This window comes from Megalopta genalis, chromosome 3 (assembly GCF_051020955.1).
Source record: "Megalopta genalis isolate 19385.01 chromosome 3, iyMegGena1_principal, whole genome shotgun sequence".
NCBI classification, from domain to species: Eukaryota; Metazoa; Arthropoda; class Insecta; order Hymenoptera; family Halictidae; genus Megalopta; species Megalopta genalis.
Window position 1 is genome coordinate 12,481,702 of NC_135015.1, and position 16,324 is coordinate 12,498,025.

The 16,324-nt window shown below is 47.7% G+C and overlaps 1 protein-coding gene across 7 annotated transcripts in view; it reads right to left on the reverse strand.

Moving 5' to 3' along the window:
* The window catches only part of Prosap (SH3 and multiple ankyrin repeat domains prosap), a 310,745-nt gene that overhangs the window by 12,038 nt on the left and 282,383 nt on the right, over positions 1-16,324 (reverse strand). For 5 of the 7 annotated variants that reach the window (XM_076520098.1, XM_076520099.1, XM_076520096.1 and 2 more), the window contains 7 exons: positions 11,932-12,112; positions 11,363-11,682; positions 9,162-9,426; positions 3,917-4,742; positions 2,590-2,825; positions 1,773-1,949; positions 872-1,082 (listed from right to left, as the gene is read on the reverse strand). In XM_076520098.1, the coding sequence (XP_076376213.1) occupies positions 872-1,082; positions 1,773-1,949; positions 2,590-2,825; positions 3,917-4,742; positions 9,162-9,426; positions 11,363-11,682; positions 11,932-12,112 (2,216 nt within the window). The remainder of the gene's footprint in view (positions 1-871; positions 1,083-1,772; positions 1,950-2,589; positions 2,826-3,916; positions 4,743-9,161; positions 9,427-11,362; positions 11,683-11,931; positions 12,113-16,324) is intronic. The other 2 variants (XM_076520102.1, XM_076520101.1) reach the window with 1 other exon arrangement.

The following is a 16,324-nucleotide window of genomic DNA, read 5'->3' on the forward strand; positions in this document are numbered from 1 at the left end:
AATGGTATTTCCTCTTCCCAAATAGTCCATTTTTGTGCACAATCTGAGCGTCAATTAGAGAGACATTACTGTACTTTGAAAAATGCTGTACGCAAAGACTTAGAGATATCGAGGTGACACCTTCGTTTTATTAAAGGAGACCATCCTTTTTCAAGCACCTATGACGATGATCCTTTTTATTAGGAATTCAGTGAACATAATTATTCAAGGTCGATCGAGGTTTCGGACAGAGATAACGTGAAAGATTGAAACATACGATAATATTGCAGGATCATAGTATGCTTACTACAAATCTCACTCGTGATTAAGCCTTTGCACTCGAGACTGTTTTAATTCTAATACGAAGAGAAGAATTGTTTCAACCTACGCTATTTCCGTTTGGTATGCTGATTTCATTTGGTACATATGAAATTGTATGCGTACGCTTATATAAGACTTTTCTGTCATCTGACAATTTATCGAATGCAGACAAATTGAATAACGTGAAAATTCTTTTGAAAATAGTGTAGCAACTTTCAGCGACGCCTCAGAGTCACCACTCGAGTGCAAAAGATTAAACGTGTTTTACTTTCATACTTCAAATCTTACAAGTTTCCTCTGTCCGCGATCTTGAATAATTAAAACAAATATTTTTATGGCATTGTCCGAGCTCCACTGAAGCATTTAACTTCGTCCTCGAGACATGAAAGCAAGGAATATATTTTGGTACAAACGTTAGGTAGCTTCAGCCTGCATCGACTGTGAATCATTTAGTCTGCATTTGTATTTTTTGGTAGTATATATATATCATCTTTTCGATCCGATGGGCAGCGTTTCGGTGAATATTTCAAACAAATTGAGCGTTATCGAAGATTTCTGTATGTGGACTCACGGTTTCTTCAGCCTGGGAGCGGTCGCGAAATACTTATGCTGCGACTCTCTGCGGCCCAGCACCCTGTTCCGTCCTTGGCTGGCCGGCTGCGGGCCCAACGGGATGTTGGTGTGTCGCAGCCTGACTTCCTGCACGCAGTGCGCGGGGAACAGGCCCGTGCCCTGTCCCCGGAGGACACCCTCGAGCAGGCCGCAGTCGGTGGCGCCCGTCACTGTTCAAAATCAAGAAAGAGAGACGACACCGTCGCCATCACAGAACATTTAACACCGGGGAACGTGCCTACGGAACAGAAACACGAGGAGAACCGAGGGGCGCTGCGCTCAAACTCAACACCGACCCTGGCAAGAAAGTTTCCGATCGAATCGGAGCCTGTGCGTTTTGGACAAACACGTAGCGAATGATGTAGAATGATAATCGTTGTGCTCACATAAACGCTATGAGATGAATGAGAACGAACGCTTACTCGTGTTACATTTACAGAACAATGAGGGGCAAGCGATCACCTTTCGAGGAAGCTTTTCCAGAAACTCTTTTACAACGTTCACATGTTCGCATTCCAGTGGACGGTACAGTGATTTTTCGTATACTCCCTTTGTTGTCACGGTCTCTGTCCCAGATTTTCTGAACAGCTCCGTCTTGCGAACACTACAGAGTACCGTTTCGCTCGTTGTGAATCGCTTCACCGAATCGTTTCGCTTCGATACCCTGCTAATACCTACCGACACAAACAGCTGTTCATCCGGTTAACGCGTTGTTTTCCTTGATAGCTAAAAGGTTTCCGAACAACGTGTGCCATAACGTGGAACAAAGAGAATCGAACACTTTCTGTCAGGGACGGTGGGAAGCGGAGGAGCGCCGCGTCGCGTCGCGTCGGACGGATCGATCGTTCGGATCGCAGTACCTTCGAGGATGTCCCCTTGATTGATGCTCAGGTGGCCCAGGATCCCGCTGTTGTAGCTCTCGACGCAAACGACGGTGGTCCCGGGGATCGAGAGCGAGTTGGTCGTGTCGGACTGCGAGGTTCCGACGCCGGAACTGTCGCTGATCACGTCGGAGGCTGTGTCGCCGAGACTCTTGTCTAGAAATTCACGGAACGCAGGCCTGAGACAGGTGTATCGCCGTCGCGTCTGCACGCGTTATTGCGAGGATTGCGGACTTTTGTATCGTCTTAGAGCGATGAACGTCATGCAACGCTAGATTCTCAACGGGGCAAAAGGCTACACCCTAACGCTAACGAAGCAACGGAAAACAATGGAATAGGTGCCCGCCGTCTCCGAGATTCGGCCGGGAGAACTGGTTCTAGGTTGCTGATGTTGCATCCGCTAAGACAGCTACGGATATGATAGCGGATATCGGTAAGAGGCCGCGAAGGTTCGCGCGAAGGTTGGCCTGGCTTCTCCCGCGTATAGTTTCTGATGGTGATGGTTTCGACGTACGAGTCTCATGCCAAACACGCAAATACTCTTTCTCTCTGTTGCTCTCTCTCTCCCTCTCTCTCTCATTATCCGTCAATTTCGTCCTCCGCGATTACGAAACGCGCGAGGAGATCCCGAGGATCTTCGGTGGAGCGTTGCTCTCTTCAGCGTCTCTTCTCTCTCTCTCTCTCTCTCTCCCTCTTTCTCTCTCTCTTTTTCTCGCTTTTTTTTTTTCTTTCGTTCGTTCTCTCTCCTGCCGGAGGAGAGAGGCAAATTTGTAGAAAATAAACCTGTTTTCTATACCTGTGACGATGCTGGCGGAATCTTCGCCGGACGGTTGATTGCTGCCTTCGGACAGGCTCGAGCTAGCCGAGCTGAAAGGAGCTAGACTTCTGCTGCTCGGCGACGGCGACGGCGGCATCTCCATCGTTCTGTGCATGTCGAGACGCTGTTGCAGCTCGAGCCGGTGTTCTTGCAGCCTCGTCAGCCCCTCCATTCTTATGTTCTGATAGTTCTCCGCGGCGGTGGCGGCTGGTAATCTTGAAATGGGAGCGGAACGCGTATAGATCGTCGAACCGCGCGTGTTCGACCTGGTTGCTCGACAAATCTCACGAGATCAGCGTAAATTGTCTTTGCTTCAACGCGGCCGGTTCGGTCCCAAACACGTTTCACGGAAGACGAATTTCCCGCGATCTGGTCGAACGAGGATGCCGGCCGACAGCCGAGCGCGCCCTCTCGAGCAAAAAGTCTCGTGGTCCGCTCGGGCCGCGTCTGACCCAACGGAGAACCGAGGACGCAGCCATGGATCGAGCATACTTCGCGCGGATGATACAGCGAAGCGTAGAAAATCAATTAAATTGTATGAGAAAATTTCTATGAAACTTTTCGGGTCCTGGTTCGAGAAGCTTTGAGAAGGTTCCCCAAAATCTTTTGGAAATGCGTCTGCTGCATCGCTATAACGTCGCGTTGAAGTATGCTCGCGGTACAATCGTCGTTTGATCGGTCCCAGTTAACCCTCGGGACGTTTTCAACGACCTCATAGGCAACCATGCCTACTCCTAGGTCCAGCATCATCCCTATCGGACTAGATTAATGGCTCTCCAAAACTGTGTTTTTCTGCGAATCCAGTGTCGGTTGCGTCTTGGTGCCTCCGATGGGCCTAGCCGCCGCACGAGACGAACACGGGGAGACTCGAAGTCGAAGAGGGTGCGACTCTCGCCCGGAATCCTCGGCAAGATGGATCAAACAGCGCGCGACAAAGTCAAACGATCCGATGCACAGGGTGTCCGCAGCTGCCAGCCAGCACGTCTCTCGTAAACGATAAGTGCCCGCGAAGAATGAGGAAGAAGGAACTAACTACTCCGGACACGGTCCACTACGGTCTTCTTTAAGAAAATATTGCAAACGTGAAAACTCTGTTCTTGTCCCTCCTTCGTCGGATATGTCTTTCTATTCATCGTTTAGGAGAGAAGGTGGCAGGTGGTAGTCGAGCGAACACGGTGTGCACCTTGAACGGGTTAGACCAGCGAGATTGATCGGTATTTAGGGTATTCGATGCCGTCGCGATCGGCGGGGTGGCAGAGCCGAGTGTCGTTAGAGACAGGGTGTCGCAAAGACAGTTTATGCTTACCTCGCGTTCGGGTCCCTCATGGAATTGGGGCTCTGGTAGTCCGACGGGATCCGATGGCCGTTCTGGTCGGCCGATCTGGCGGGTACGTGCTGCTCGGAGGACGGTATTCTCTGTAGCTCTGTTCGGGTCGCTTCGATGGACGGTACTCGGCCGATGGCGGCTAAGTGCGAGTCCTTCGCGGACCTCGCGATACCGGTCGTGCCGGCGTACTGCTCGCCGGAGCAGGACAGAATGGTCCTGCTCGGGTACTGCTCGGTGGACGGCACTCTGGTTAGCGTACCGGTTGTCGGGTATTGCTCGGTGGACGGTACTCTGGTGAGCGTGCCGGTCGCCGCGGAGTATTGCTCTCCGGCCGACGAGGACGACGAGGACGAGGACGAGGAGGACGATGAAGACGAGGACGAGGAGGATATCCTGGCGAGGGTGCCGGTCGCGGTCGCGATCGGGAGCGGAATCGGGCTCGGGCTCGCGTATTGCTCGCCGGACGGTACTCTGTTCAGGGCGCCGGTGGATGGATACTGTTGTTCCGTGGACGGTACTCTGGTCAAGGTGCCGGCCGCGTATTGCTCCGCGGACGGTACTCTCGTGACCGCGCTGACGCCGGTCGTCGTGTACTGCTCCACCGAGATCGTTCTGGTCAGGCTGCCGCCGGCAGACCCGACCCCGCCGACTCCGACCAACGAGGAGCCGTGCTGTTGCTCCGCGGACGGTATCCTGGTCAGCGTGCCCAAGTTACTGGCCGAGCAGCTCGTCGTCATCGTCGAGGTGCCGGCGAACGCCACCGACCGTCGTTTCGGGTTGTAGCGTGGCGGCCCTTTAAACGGTACTGGAAAATCGAGGGTTGCAAGGTTAAGTAAAGAAAGGATTACTTAGCCTTACAAGTAGGCGTCCTCCGAGGACCGACTTGTCTCGTTCGATCCAACCTGGGCCCCCAATCTCACCCAGAGAATCCTATTCTCTCCCTCTATCTACCTATCTCTCTTTTTCCCTTTCTCGCTCTCTCTCTCTCCCTCTCGCTCTCTCTCTCTCTCTCATTCTCTAACCGATCAAACGCCCGGTTAACCCTTGGGACCTGGATCTATCTTGACCCAGAATAGCAATTTGTTCGAGTCAATTTGAACCGATCAAACGCTTGGGCAACTCCTGGACCTACATCGTCATCCAAAATAGCAATTTCTTGGGTAGCAATAGACCGACGCGTGCGTGGAAAAATTACTCTGTCCACTTGACTTTTAGGGTCTCGGTCGGAGATCGATGCATCTCTGAGAGACGAAAAATTGTGATAACTCGCAGTGTTGCGGGTTAACCGGGTTACCAATCTTGGTACATCGATCCAATTCGAGGTGGGACTACATTCTCCGATGTTCAGACTCGAGACACAACGGTGTGTGCCTCGCTTCGAGCAGACTGTCCGTGGAACAAACACGGAGCGCGTTTCCGGTCGTTTTCGAGTGGTTCACTCGGCGAGATAGCTTCGCGGATGGATTTTCGTGATATTTCCTTTCGAGGAATAGTCTGACGATTGCGAAAGCTTCCGAATTTGATTAGATTTTATTTTCGACTGTTTTCCGACGAAAAATGTCTCTGCTCGACCCACAACCGCCGAGGTATTTCCCGGCGTATCTCAATTATAGTTCTTCATCTACATTTTCTAGCCAGTTTGGAATCTTGTGGAAGCAAATTTGCATTTTTATATTTACTTCATACTTGCGTCCGAACCATAGAGTTAAAACCGACATGAGTTTGATACCGGCATTGCACTAATAAGGCTGTTCCGAAATTGATATAATACCGAAATATATCTTTTCAGTTTTCCTTTTGAAGTCATGGCGGATGATCGATTTCAATAATGCGTTCAACAAAGCCTCATTGATTTTAAATATACTGATGTTGACATAATAGTCTATATGTATAAAAATATCATTATAACTTAGTATAATTCAGTATCGCGCAACTGCAGTCGCAAGAAAGGATATAATGTTTCGCTATCAAAGTGCAAAGAACATTGCACGTTTGAGATACGTCAACTATTGTAGGCTGTAATATATTCCTTCCGTATTCTTTCCAGATTCGTAAACATAGTACATACATTTGTATATTATCATAAATATGCTTTTAATTATCCTGACTTCGGTATCATAGCAATTGTGGTACTGCATATCAGTTTCAGTATCTGCTAACGTAACATCGATAGTGAAATAACTGGATCTAGATCCGTGCTTAAAAATACACTGGAAATTCTAATGAAATTTGAAAATATGCCAATATTTTTATATACCGGTACGACGTCATCACCGGTATATTTGTACTTCGTTCTATATAAAGGTTTTCAAGGTATACAACCGAAAATACCGGGATGATACAGATATTTTACATTTCGGTACAAGTCCCCAGTCCGGAAATACCAAAAACATCAAACAGGAAACTCGACTCTTTTAAAAACTTTTGGCACCGAAACTTCGCGAGCTGAAAATTTGTAAAACTCTGTATCTCTGGGACCGAACCTCGGCAGCCGGTGGCTGAAATTCAAGAAGCACGGACCGTTTTGGTCCAGTGCGACAGGTGTACGACTCCGTGTTTGCTCGATCGACAGAGAATCGGATGGTTCTCGGGGGGCGGCGATATCGACGTCCGTTCAACGTTCGAGGTTCTGGCGCGGCGTTTCACGGATGCGAAGATCGCCGCAGGACTTTTCCGAAACAGAGACTCGCATTAGCCGTCGACGTACGCATCTAATCACGCACGGACGCACGCAGACACACGCAGAACCACGCGCGCACAAACGTTACACGGTGCCGCGGCGGTCGTGTGCGTGATCGTTCGGTTCACGGGTCGATAGAACAACGACGGATCGGAACAACGACGCGTTTCGTCGGTCACTGTACAAGAAAGCGGTGAGAAGCACGCCCGGAAAGTGGTTAATATCTTTTTAATCACGCATTCATCACGGTTGCTTGTATCCGTTTTGTACGATACAATGTGCCTCGACGGTCTTCGTACTCCCGTTTAGACATAGCATGTGCACCAGTGATATCGCCAAACCTGCCGTCGACGCACCGTGCCCAAAACGTTTCCGCACCTGGCCAAAATCTGCAGTCCGCAGCTTGATCGCGATCCAAGCGTCGTCGGTGTGCGCGACGGTTCACAAAACGTTCAGTGAAAATAAGCATCGGAAATGTTCTGCGAAATGGATCTGTTAATAGTCAAGAATTATACAGAGATCTGGTTATCGCTTTTAGAAAACCTTCTGTTAGAATAACGATCTGCATTAATTCATTAATTTAAGGGTTAATTGCTGCAGCGATTCGATTTCCACGTGTACCAGCGTGCGGTGTTGTAAAGTCTCTATTTTCCTTGAACGTAGAGCACGAAAAACGCTTTAAATTACCGAGCTTTTCGACCAGGTTTTCAGGAGATCGTTCCGCACTGTGCGACGAGCCGCTGGAACCTGGTTCCATTGACCCAGGACGGCACACGTATACTCACAAACTATTAGCTGATCACATAAGCGGCATCGCTCGTCGACCATAGAGGAACCAGAAGCCCGAGGAGCCTCGCTTATGGGACGAGCCAATATATCGAAACTACCAAACATTACTAATCATCTTTCGCGAGCGACGTCGACGCTGTCCAACGACGATACGATCACCGATCGAGCCGCGATCGGTTCGTAGGAGGCGCGAACGATTTCGAAAGATCATCGAGACATCAACAACAGCCTCGAGGTCGCTCGGCGACGATCCAAATAGATACGTTATCATCGGTTACTCAAAATGAAAAGCAGTCGGTCAAACTTCTCGGCCGTTACTCCGCGTGAATCGCGTACAAAAGATGCTGCTCGACGTTCTCACAAGACCATCACCACCAAAAAGGAGAAACCCACCGGACTGGTTACAATTCACTTTACTTATAGTTCATACAGCACGGGACACAGAGATACCACACGCACAAAATTTACCAGTTACGAACACGATCATGATACAATATGTACACCAAAAAGAAAAAAATCCAGCAGACCGGGTTTCCAAAAGTACTCTACGGCTACGTAGACCAAAAGCGTGATTACAAAAGCGTCTCGGTGTCTTGATTGTGGAGGAATCAAAAAGACGAAGCTCGCTACAAGGCATGCTCATGCTGGGCTAATCGTGCAGCGAAAGATCCTCGAACGATCGATCGAAATCCAAGCTTTATCTGATAAGCGGAAAGGTGGTCGATAGAACCGACTCTCGGCCGAGATCCGTTCCGGTCGCCTAATCTTCGCCGTGAAACCGTGATCCCGATCGCTCCAATTCACCACGATTCAAGTTCATATTACTCTTTCGACGCGGTCGCCATCAGTCTCCGGCCCGTGTCGCTCTAGCCGATAAAATTAGAAACAGTTTGCATCTTGACTATGCTGTTTCGGAGGAACGAGGGGTCGCGCGATCGTTTGCCGAACTATACGAAACAAATTCTGGACGTTCACCGAAGGAACGAGCTTCCAAGACGAACATATTGTAAGGCTACTATGCTAGTTTCCGAAGATACATTCGCCTAGGAAAGAATTGCAAATAGTTCTGAAGAGAGAGGCAGTCGCGAGTTTAATACTAAATCTACCGAGTCGGTCAAAATGACGGTTTCCACAGTTTTTACTTCAAAGTTGTCGAAAATGCAAAGACTCTTTCGTAGGAAACGAGTCAATATTTTAACACTAAACTCACCGAAGACAGAAAGCGACTGATGCGTGTTGCTTCGTTAGAATGAAAAGATTGAAGTCACGTAGATTTCTCATCATTTCTCTTCTAATGTAAGCGCGATTGATGTTGTTTATTAAATGGTTTCTTAAGGAAGAATCATCATAAGTCGCGGTAGATTCAGCGTTAACGCAAGCATACATTATGATAAAATTGATGAATAATCTTGTCGCTGTTACGAAGCAACACGCGGCAGTCGCTTTTAGTACTCGATAATGTTAAATGGGACACGATAGAGACGATGGCGAACGCGTCGAGCGTCTGGAAGCAAAGAGGACCGATAGGTCGTCGAGTCAAGGGGTTTGGAAGCGTTTCGGCTGACCGATCGAACGGTTCTGAGAGATCGTGGAGCCTCGATCAGCTTTTCGTGGGTAAGCTCGATCAGTTTGGTCGCGATACCGGCATGAGCGCTCCTCCGTACCCTTCCTCTTTCTCGCCTAGCTCGGTTGCTGGCCTAACTCGGGCGTAGTTCACTCATTCGCTCTGACTCTCTCTTTCGCGCGAGCACTCACCGACTTCCTCCGGCTGATAGTTCTTGATGACCTCGGCGAGCTCCATGTTCCCGGCGATCACTGCCACTTGGTAGGGCGTCTGGTTCGCGTAATTCAGACTATCCTTTTGCGCTCCCCGGAACAGCAACTGCCGGATGCAGGACGCGTCCGTGTTGTTCACTGCGCAAACGTGCAGCGGCGTGTTCCCGGACGCGTTACGCGCGTTCATGTCGGCACCGTAGAATAGCAAATGATCCAGGTGCTGGACCAGGTTGTTGCGGCAGGCCTGCGAACGCCAACGCGGCTCACGTTATCGATTATCGAAGGGCAGGACCGATTATAATTAAACCGAGAGCGCTTTCCCACCTTACAACCTTGCTCTCGGCGCGACGACAAGGTGTACGCGCGTTTCCCGTAAACAAACGCGCGCCGGTAGAGATTTCTAGGGATCAGGGTCCTTGATCCATCGATCGCCAAGCTTCTTGGCTAGCCGCCGGTTTTATTATTAAGTCAAAGGTCTCGGGAACGTGCGCGTCTTTCGCTTCGCGATAACTCCGGCTGCGCGTGCAGCGATTCTTAAAGCGACCCGGTAGTGCGCAGCGTTGCGATTAGGGTTCCGAGCGTTCGTTGAGAATGCCCTTCCTCTTTCGTATGAATCACAATTTATTTATAAAATTCGGTGTGATAAAAAGGGGCGCACCGAGCTCGATATCTATTCCGGTGAGCGAGGGTCGGATGGAAAGTTTCGAAAATTTAAAAATGGCAACGAGACGCGGCAACAAAGAAATTAATCGTCTCGAATGTTCGAGTCCAGAGGCTGGTTCATTAATTTGAAAGCCAATATCGCCAACGGCGAGAGACGAGCGCGGGATTAATTATTGCGAAGCTCCCTCTGGCAGCGACCGACTCGGCTTTCCCGATTGGCCTGTCAGTTTCAGCAGGATTTCAAGAATTTCCAAGAATCAATTTTCTTCCGCGGGACAGTTTTATTGAAGTCGCGATTCAATTCATCGTTCGAATAACGCATGAATCGCGGGCACCGATTCCGGTTGAACCATCGCGTCTTATCACGGTTGCACACAGGTGCAGGGAAAGATTACATCGAGGGGAAATTTCCCAATGAACGGCCTTCGCTCGTGGAACGCTGCTATCCCTAAGCTCCCTAAGTGCGGACCCTTATCGCAACAATGTGCAAAAATCGGCGGGCAACCGCGTTACACGGTATCCAGCGTCCGGTCTGGCGTAACTCGGTTGCTCGGCGAAACGTTAACATACATATTATCTATACGTCTGCGCGCGAATTAATTGATCTCGGCGGCTGTAATAACACAGTTAACTGGTTCCGCGGGTATCTCGGCCTCTCAGCCGACGATTCGAGATCCGAGACAAGACCTCGACGGCCATCGCCGGACATTCGAATCGGCTATTTCTCAACCGGCATCGATCCACAGGCGCTCTTCTTCCATTTGTAATTAAGGGCTCCCCCTAGTTTGACGGGTTTTCAAAATCGCTTCTTCGGAAGATATCCCGGGATTATGACAACAAGTACGGAAGTTTGGTAATGGTGGAAAGTAGAACGCGGAAGAACTTTCTACGTTTATTGGAAGACTAAAAGCCTGGTCGACGATAATCGGCTTTAGTTTCTCAAACTCTGAAGAAAATGGTCATTGCGGTTTGAAAATATTCTCTTAGGAAGTGCATCGATGTAAGAATTAAAATGTTGATATAATTTCTTTCAAAAAATTCTCAAGTAGTCACTAGCAATCGACTTCTCTTTCCAAAATATTGTAATTACAGCTGTAATTCTGGAGAAAATGATTCCAACGATGGAGAAACAACTTTAAAAAAAAAACAGTTAATATTTTCAAGACCGACGATAAGATTTTGTTAACAAGCATACGACGAAGATTTTTAGGATTGCGATTCTTTCAAATATACAACAAAATCGAAAAGAAATAAAATTGTTAAAAAGATATTAACACCTCTTCCGCAGATAATATGTTAAGAAAACTCGATTAGATTCCTCGAAAGTCATTTGTCATGAATACGAATAGGTTGAAATTAAATTGCTCGGTAGATTTCCAATGAAAAATTCCTGAAGATTGAACTGTAATTGGAGCGTCAAACCAGGGAGGCTGTTTAATTGACCGATACGCGATACATAACGGCCGCCAAAGAGGACGAAGATCGATTCTTAAGGATGAGGAAAACTGCTCTGAAACCTGATGCACTTCCTGCCAGCCTTGCAAGTCCTGCGCGCCGATCGTTGCATGGTCGTGGAGCAGCGTCTCGCAGAGCATCGGATCGGTCTTGTAGATCACGCTGTAGTAGAGAGGTGTTAGGCCCTTGGTGTCCTTGTAATTCGGACTGGCCCCGAGCTCCAAAAGCGTCTTCACTGCATCCAAACTGTTCCTCTCCACTGCTCGATGCATCGCCGTCAGTCCGTCTTTCGTTCGATAATCCAGCAACGCGCCGCCGTTCACCAACGCTATGATCACTTTCGACGGCTTCTTCAGGGTCGTCGCCAACGTCAACGGAGTCTCTGCAAAAGCAGCGGTCGTTTCGTGACAGAACTTATTCATTGAAAAAAAAAAACGTTAAAATAATACAAGGTTATCGATACATTATTTTGAAGTTATTTCCGCTAGACTGTAATTTCTCGTAATTCATGCAGAGTGTCTTTATTTCACGTGCAGATTCGCGGTTGAATTTTTTGTAGATTTCCCTGCGAATCCTAGTTTCTGAGAAATTCGATCGACGACCGCTGACTATAGCAATCCAAAGATTTTACCTCCGGTTTCCTGACAGTGGAAGTTAGGATCCAGGCCCTTGCTGCACATCTTCGCGATTTTCTCGACCTGGCTGTTGGCCACGTACTCCAGTAACCTTCTCAAGTTCGTTCTGGTGTGCATCGCCTTCAGCTGTTTCTCATCCAGATGCAGCATCTTGTAGACCCGTCGCTTGTACTTGAGCTGCAAAGTTGAGGAAAGCACGTGTAATGTTGAGAAACTCGAGAGCAACCAAGTCGCGCGTTGCTCGAGGCGCTCAGAAAAGCCAGATAGAGGATCAATGGCTTCTTAGAACTCTAATGACAAGGTTCAAATTATTTTGCAACCCTTAGCGATCTTGCCGGGCTGGTTGTGTCATGAATAATACCGCAATTACATGGTGTGTAAGATCAATTACATTATTCCACAACTGGCCTGAATAGGTTGTAAAGTAACGCTATGGAAATATGGATGAAATAAACAAAATAGGAAACACACTGGAAGATAACTGACGTAGAAACTGTTCGCCAGTTCTGTCATAATGAGTGGGAGTATTATATTATGCAATTATTTGCTGTGAAAGTATCTTTAGAACGAGAACGATTTTCAAAGAAAGTACTTCGAGAAGGGTCAGTTTGACTGGCACGGTCGGTTTAACATTAAATGAAATTCGGAACGAATGCGCCGTCTACTTCGAAAGTTCCGCTGTTTGATAAATGTTCAAGCCAAATAATTTCGTAATTAGTTCTGCAATTGCTTCGGCGAAAGGGCATGGGAAGTTTGCTCGCAGGGCAAACAAATGGCAAAGAGATTCGAAGTTGCTCCGACTGGATCGCCACCGCGTTAATTACCGCTGGCGCCTGAACCGAAAACTATTTCTACTTTGTTTTCGCTGTTGTCGCTTTTTGGTCGATCTCCAGGCGGCGATACACGACGGTGCCCTTCCATGTAACAAGACCCCGTCGTGCACGCCGTGTATAAAGTATAAAATTATCTCCGCTTAATGGGGATTCACCCTGCCGCTTCCTGGTGGTTACAGCTTCTTTGTAATTATCGGAGGCGTCGTGCCTCATAGCATTAGATTACTGACGGATAGGCAATATCGCGGCTACAGCACCGCTAATGACTACCGTTAGCAGCAATTATGATTATCAAGGGAGGCCGAGTTGTAATGCAAATTAGAGATACGGAGATGCGGGGAACGCCGCCGTGCGACATCCCCTTCTTACGAAACACGATCCGATATTTTCGGTTCCGACGGCCCAGCCGTTTCTAATCTACGGTAATTTACAGATCTTCTGCGGGTAACAGATCGAGCGTTGCTCATGCGCCTAGCGGGGGGAAATCAGGGAAGTTCGAAAGAATCCACTTTTTAAGAAACATTTGATATATTCGAAACTAGCAATGAGATTTAGATAACAAGTATACGACGACGATTTTTGGGATTTCTTAAACCGAGGTACTTTCAATTATTATTTTAAATGTATAACAAAGTTAGACAAAGAAGTATTAATATCTCTCTCGTAACAAAATTAAACAAAAAAGGTATTAATACCTCTCCCGCCCGTAATGTATTAATACTAGTGACGATACTCATCGTCGGAGAATGACGAACAATTTTGTCAAGCCAGTGGCTGTACCTTTCTGAGTCATCTCAAACTCCAATTTAATTTACCATTTAATCCTCGAACCATTTTCACAATTTTACAATTGACAATCTTTGGGATTCTTCATTAATTTTTCAAGGTACTTCACAAAGACGTATTAGCTTTAATTTGCGAAAAGTTTGCAGAAATTTTCTACGATTGCTTTCCAGCAATTCGAACGAAACTAGCATACAATTCCGCATTTCGTGCATTCATGACGAAAACGAGTAGTTCAAATATAAAATTGTGAAGACACAAGAAGAATTCAACGACATTATTACCCTATTTTCAAGTTAACAGAATTATTAGAAGAAGGTATAATTACCAGCAGTGTAAACGCTTAAATTAGAGAATCGGCAGCTTAAAAAATATGTTGAGAATCAAACTACCCCCAAAAGTGTGTTGAAATATCGCTGGAGAACCACCTAAAAGTATACCGAAGCGACACCTTCGCAATGGACGGTGTTTTCGAGGGTCGTCAGCTCGAATATTTGCATCGCCGACAGGAGATTCGGCCGGTCACGGTGACCGGGTGAATCGGCCGGTCAATGACCTTGGTCAGTCTGGATTTTCAGGGCGGCCGTTTCGCGAGATATTTCAACGTCGGTCAGAAGGATGTAGATAAAGTGCAAACGTCCAAGGATGCCGGACGACGTGTTTTACTTTTTCATCGGCGAAGCTGCGAGCTATAATGCTGGCCGAACCGGCCGGATAGAAATGAATAGTCGGGGTTAGACAGGTGCCATAGATCACCGGTATTCGGTGCCGTCGGTATCCGCAACATGCTGCTTTTTATTTCCTCCGACGGTTTTTTATCTCCATCGCCGGCTCATCGATCGCTGACTGGCGAGCACGGTCGATCTCGTCACGCGAGATTCACTTTCAGAGACGAGAGCTGACTCACGAAGCAGTCCTCCTCCTCTTCTTCTTCCTCCTCGACTACCTGCTAGCTAGCAGCCGGTGACTGCCCGAAAAATCTAGCCGCGACTATTAATTTGCACTCCCTGGCCGTCAATGCGCGCCGCCTGCATCGTTTAGGATAATTTATTCTCGAACCGCTTCATCCAGACCCTGTAACCTCTCTTAAAGAACCTCGCCTGATGGCTACCGTTCACGAACCGATTTGCGCCGGTCCAATCAGAATATTGACAAGCACGCGTTGAATTCTTATCGCTCCAGCTTCTTTATTGGAACATTCATTGCTTCAGATTCGACTGTACTTACTGTTCACGTGTGTGACGATATCTTGTGTCGGTATATTGTGACGAGCAACAGTACCTCTTCCCTTAACAAAAACAATTGACATCTTTTCCTTTTCTTTTTAAGCAGAGTTTTGACGTCGCATCAACTGCATGGTTATCGGCGACGTGAACGCACATCATTACGGTATCACTTTCAGGATTTCGATATTTTTAATAAATTTATCCTTGTCAAGATTATCTTCCAGTATGTTTCCTGTTTTGTATATTTCACGTAGCACATTATGTTTTGCGCGCGACAAAATAATGTTGCATGCGAAAATTGATACTGTATCCATCAGGAATGACTGTGTTTCCCTCGGGCCTATTCTAATGCGGAATGAGATGACTTGATCTCTCCATCGCAGATTGTAATTTATTTTGTTTCCTTCGAAAAATTAGTCGCGCATGGTTTTTACGCGTGTCGGCGCTAATTGTTTCCATTCCAGATCATCTGCATCTGGTCTTCCACGGAGAAACTGACGAGTTGGTTGTCCGTGGTCGGGGAAATTACCATTACGTTATACGAACGTATGGAGCAGGTTATCGCAGCTAAGCTGACACAATGAGCCAGCAAAGATCGGCCGAATGATATAAAAATTCCGGCTATTTAGACGTCTCAATCGCGCGTCGGGAATAAATGACCTGGAACAGGATTTCTCCAGGACAACAAAATCAAACAAGATGACAATTCAAAGTCCTCCATTAGACATCGACTGGATAGAGCACGCTAAACGTGAAAAAGGAGAACGGTCTCGAGGTAATCGGCACTCGTAAAATGGGATCGAGTCCGTTTGACTGCTCTCTCGCAGCGCTGAAAATACGCGCGGCGTTTGTTCTTGTTGGAAATTATCGAAACGAGCCGGGAACGGGGAGCCTGCACGACACTCGACGACGATAAGAGGCAGTCGAAGGTGTCAGTGGCGAGGCGATCGACCCTCCGCATCCCCTGGAAGTGAAATCTCGAGATGATCGCGCGAGCGCTGCGACGGGGACGAAGATGAACACGAGCGTGAAGTGAACGCGTGCACCAGGACGAGAACTAGATCCGGTTACGCAAGAAAACCGCGGGCAAGTTCCAGATCTCGTTATCCGACCACCGGGATTATTTGTTTTTCGCGAATCGCCGTTTCAACAGCCGTCGTCTAACGTCTCCGGATACGTGGCGTCGCCGCGACCGGTTAACAGATTTTCGATCGACGATCGCGAGCTTTCCCGATGATATCTCTGATCCTGTAACTTGTAATTGTAATCGTGCAAAATTCTAATTTCAGAACACTGAGTCGGATACGCGCGGCTTTGTTGCAATCGGTTCACGGATCTTCCATCGGCGGTAGCTCGTTTTTCCCGTTCTGATCTGAAAATTGTAATTTAGGCCGATTCCTGTATCGTTTCTTGAATTCGTGTACACGTTGTATTCATCGGCGAACCGTGGATCTTACGCTTTATCGAAAAAATTAGCAGATCAAACGCAAAACAACAGCGAAAACACGTAACGCATTCGAAAACGCTGTTGCGTTACTTTCAAGAAA